The 3,262-nt window shown below is 30.9% G+C and overlaps 1 protein-coding gene across 1 annotated transcript in view; it reads right to left on the bottom strand.

Moving 5' to 3' along the window:
• The window catches only part of LOC117170057, a 2,656-nt gene extending 206 nt beyond the window's left edge, over positions 1-2,450 (bottom strand). The window contains exons 1-2 of the mRNA XM_033356576.1: positions 2,356-2,450; positions 35-338 (exon numbers count right to left, since the gene is read on the bottom strand). Coding sequence (XP_033212467.1) covers positions 35-338; positions 2,356-2,413 — 362 coding nt within the window. The 5' untranslated portion in view covers positions 2,414-2,450. The remainder of the gene's footprint in view (positions 1-34; positions 339-2,355) is intronic.
• Between the last annotated feature and the right edge of the window lie 812 nt (positions 2,451-3,262).

Genomic DNA, 3,262 nt, shown 5'->3' with positions numbered 1-3,262 from the left:
TGGCATATGATGGTTATGCAGATGTGCAGGATACACTGAAAAATCTGTAGCTAAATAAAATAGTTGATCTTCTACAGTTAGCAGAGCATCCTTTGGAAAATGGTCACTAGCATTATGTGTGGGGTTTATGTAATTAGGCATTTCTAGAAGTAATCCAGCAAATTTAGTGTTGTCTATCATTATATAAGTATAATGTCTCCCAGGATGAGTTTCGTTAGGTTGTAACCAGTGCAGCAGGAAATTTGAATCATATTGCAATAATGTTCCTTTCAGGACGCATTCATCTCTCATTGTTACAATAGCTTCAACTTGTAAACGGCGAGGCTGTCCATCTGCACCTAGTTTTGTAAGAAAAGTTGACATTTACAAAGTTTTTCTACACCAGCAATTTGAACCAGCAATGTACCAGGACATTCTGCATGTAAACCATCTATTTATATTAAGTTGACCATTTAAGCGTCTAGTCAAATGGTCAACTTAACATGAATAGTTGGTTTACATGCAGGATGTCCTGGTATTCAAGATACTTTTTTATGTGTCGAAAATCATAATGAAAGTTTGCTTCAAACTTCATGGTTAATTAGTAATTGAGCATTAAGGGCCGATTCCACCAGCTGTGATTAAATCCATGCTTATGATTAAATTATGTTTAAATCACTTAAATCATGATTATTTTTTAATCATCGCTTTAATCACGATTAGCTTGTGGCGCGTTTCACCATGAATTTTTAACCTGTGGTTAGCCAACCGTATGCTCTGTTCGCAATAAGTCTAGTTTCTGCGTGTTTCGATTGTAATGGTGATTCTGATTGGCTGATTTTGAACTTGTATTCGCGCGCAAATTATACCTAGACTACTCACGAACGACGAGCGGCGACGTGTTTTTCTTATGTACACCTTTTTCATATAAATTGACAGGAATGAGTTATCGATTAAAATTGAATATAAGTTGTGTGAGTACAAGATATCGTTATAAATTCGATCAAATTTTCACACTATACTTGAATTTCAACTTGGAGGTTATGTTGACTCCCGTTAAGCGCTGATTAACTTTCTAACCAGCCAAAAATGGCCGGTTAAGTTAATCGACGATTAGACTTCTTTAATCATGTTTTAAAACTTTCAGGAACGCAATCTGCTGATGAAACTAAGTTAATCAATGATTAAAATTTGATCACAGTTGGTGGAATCGGCCCTAAGGATTAATTAATTAGAAAGAGGCATCGGATAAAATGCAATCCATGTGTGACTGACGAGCGTGTGTGTACAAAGAAACTAAGGCTCCTTAATTTAAAATTTGCAGGAATTTTTCTTCTTCAAAATTTTTTTAAAGCTTTTTTTTTAATTTTCTTGAAAATTTTACAATGCAAAATGCATTATTTTTCATTTCTTAGGTCTTTTGTATTTTCTGAATTCTGCTTGCTTAAAGTTGTTTCTTTATTTCATTTAAATAATTAATTACAAATTTATTCTTGATGCTCTAACGTTATTTCTGACAAGACCTAAAATTTTTACTTTACTTTAAATTCATTTATTGTCAGCTAAAATAATGCCTAGAATTGCTATAAATAATAAATTCATGTTCCTTTAACATTTATTGTTTTATTATTACAAAATGTTTATCGTCAAGTATATTTCCATTCCGTTAATAAATTTTCAGATAAGGAAATACAGGTTATAATTCGGCTACTATTTCGATAGTTTAATAATTGTTTGTTGAAGATAAACGTTTAGTTCAAAATGCGTTATCTCATATGAATCAGCAAACATAAAGCTGTAAAAATGTGTCGAAACGTTTATGATCTCTTTATACGTATAAAAATTTCCATCCATAAGAATATTATAATAGGGAACATTATTTGACCCTTAAATTAAAAACGACAAAAATAAGCCAGACGTTATTTCAAAAATGTGAATGTATGACTCGACAAATATGTAACTTATATAACGATTTGTGATTTATACAGTAAATTATTTAAACGTATACAGTCAAAATTAGATTTCAGGTCAATTTTAGGACTGAACGTGACATTAAAACCAGAGTCTCGTAATAACTTTGTCTTTCTCCTTTTTTTCCCTCTTCTTTCTCTCTCCCTCTCTTTCTCTTGTGACGCTTGAGTAAGCACGCAATCGTTCTCCTGCAGCCCCTCCCTCCCTACCCACCGCGCTGCGATAATTCTGAGAAATATAAAATGGAGGTTCACTAAATCCAGGTTTGACTATAATTCCTACAAACCAGTATAGGAAAAAAATCGGCATCAGATATATTTCAAAGAAGAAACCTTTCTTTATATATATCTAGGGGTCATATTTGACTATTTGGAATGCTAAAATAGTATAATATATAAGACTTACGCTTGAAATTCAGGAAGCCCCCGAACACAAGGAGTAAAATTTCAGTGCAAATCTTCATTTATCCGCAGTGGACAAAAATATAGGGAACTGAAATCAAAGCTGTGAAGAAGTTTGTAATAGAACTGAAACGAAAATGGTTGAATGTTATCTGGTTACTTCATTATTCACTCTTTAAAGTATAGATAGTTGATTTTTTAATACACACATACGGGAGCAATAAATCTAGTAAATATAAAAAGAGTTTGACTCAGAATTTTCAAGAATCACGAAATGTTTACCAAATTGTATAACAGAGGCCGTAAAAAACCAAATTTCAAATAAGTTTTCTTATCTCTTAAGTTGCTGTTCCATTTATGAGGAATAATTTCATGATAACAATAATCATCATAATTTATTCACAACTGATAATTAGGCGTCTATCGTATCCTGCGTTTCGCTCTTTATGGTTTATTTCCATCTGGTTTTTAAATTAAAAATAAATTTGAACCCTATGTACTTATTGGGACTTTAAAAACATATTTTAATTTAAGGGACCTAAGTCCCTATATACTAGATTTTTATTATTTAATTATTTAATACACTATATTCAATGTTTTGAGTATTTAAATTTAAGTTGTACAAAATTCAAGTTTTCCCACAATACTAAGTTTTGTAGTCTGAAATGCAGAAGCAATATACAATAAGGATTTATTGATAAATTTTCATCATTGTTTACAATTACAGTAATGAGGTAGTTGACGTTAGTCAAGTCGTTAACTGAAAATATTCAAATGATGTCTTGCCCTTAATTTTGAATTATAGTAATCTTAAATAAAATAATTTTATGTTATATAGATTTACTTAATGCATTTCTTTAGAATCTGATTTCAAAATATTTATAAATATATTAGCACTAACAAATAACTAA

Source organism: Belonocnema kinseyi, chromosome 3, assembly GCF_010883055.1.
Source record: "Belonocnema kinseyi isolate 2016_QV_RU_SX_M_011 chromosome 3, B_treatae_v1, whole genome shotgun sequence".
Classification (NCBI taxonomy): Eukaryota; Metazoa; Arthropoda; class Insecta; order Hymenoptera; family Cynipidae; genus Belonocnema; species Belonocnema kinseyi.
This window is presented reverse-complemented; position numbering and strand designations above follow the sequence as displayed.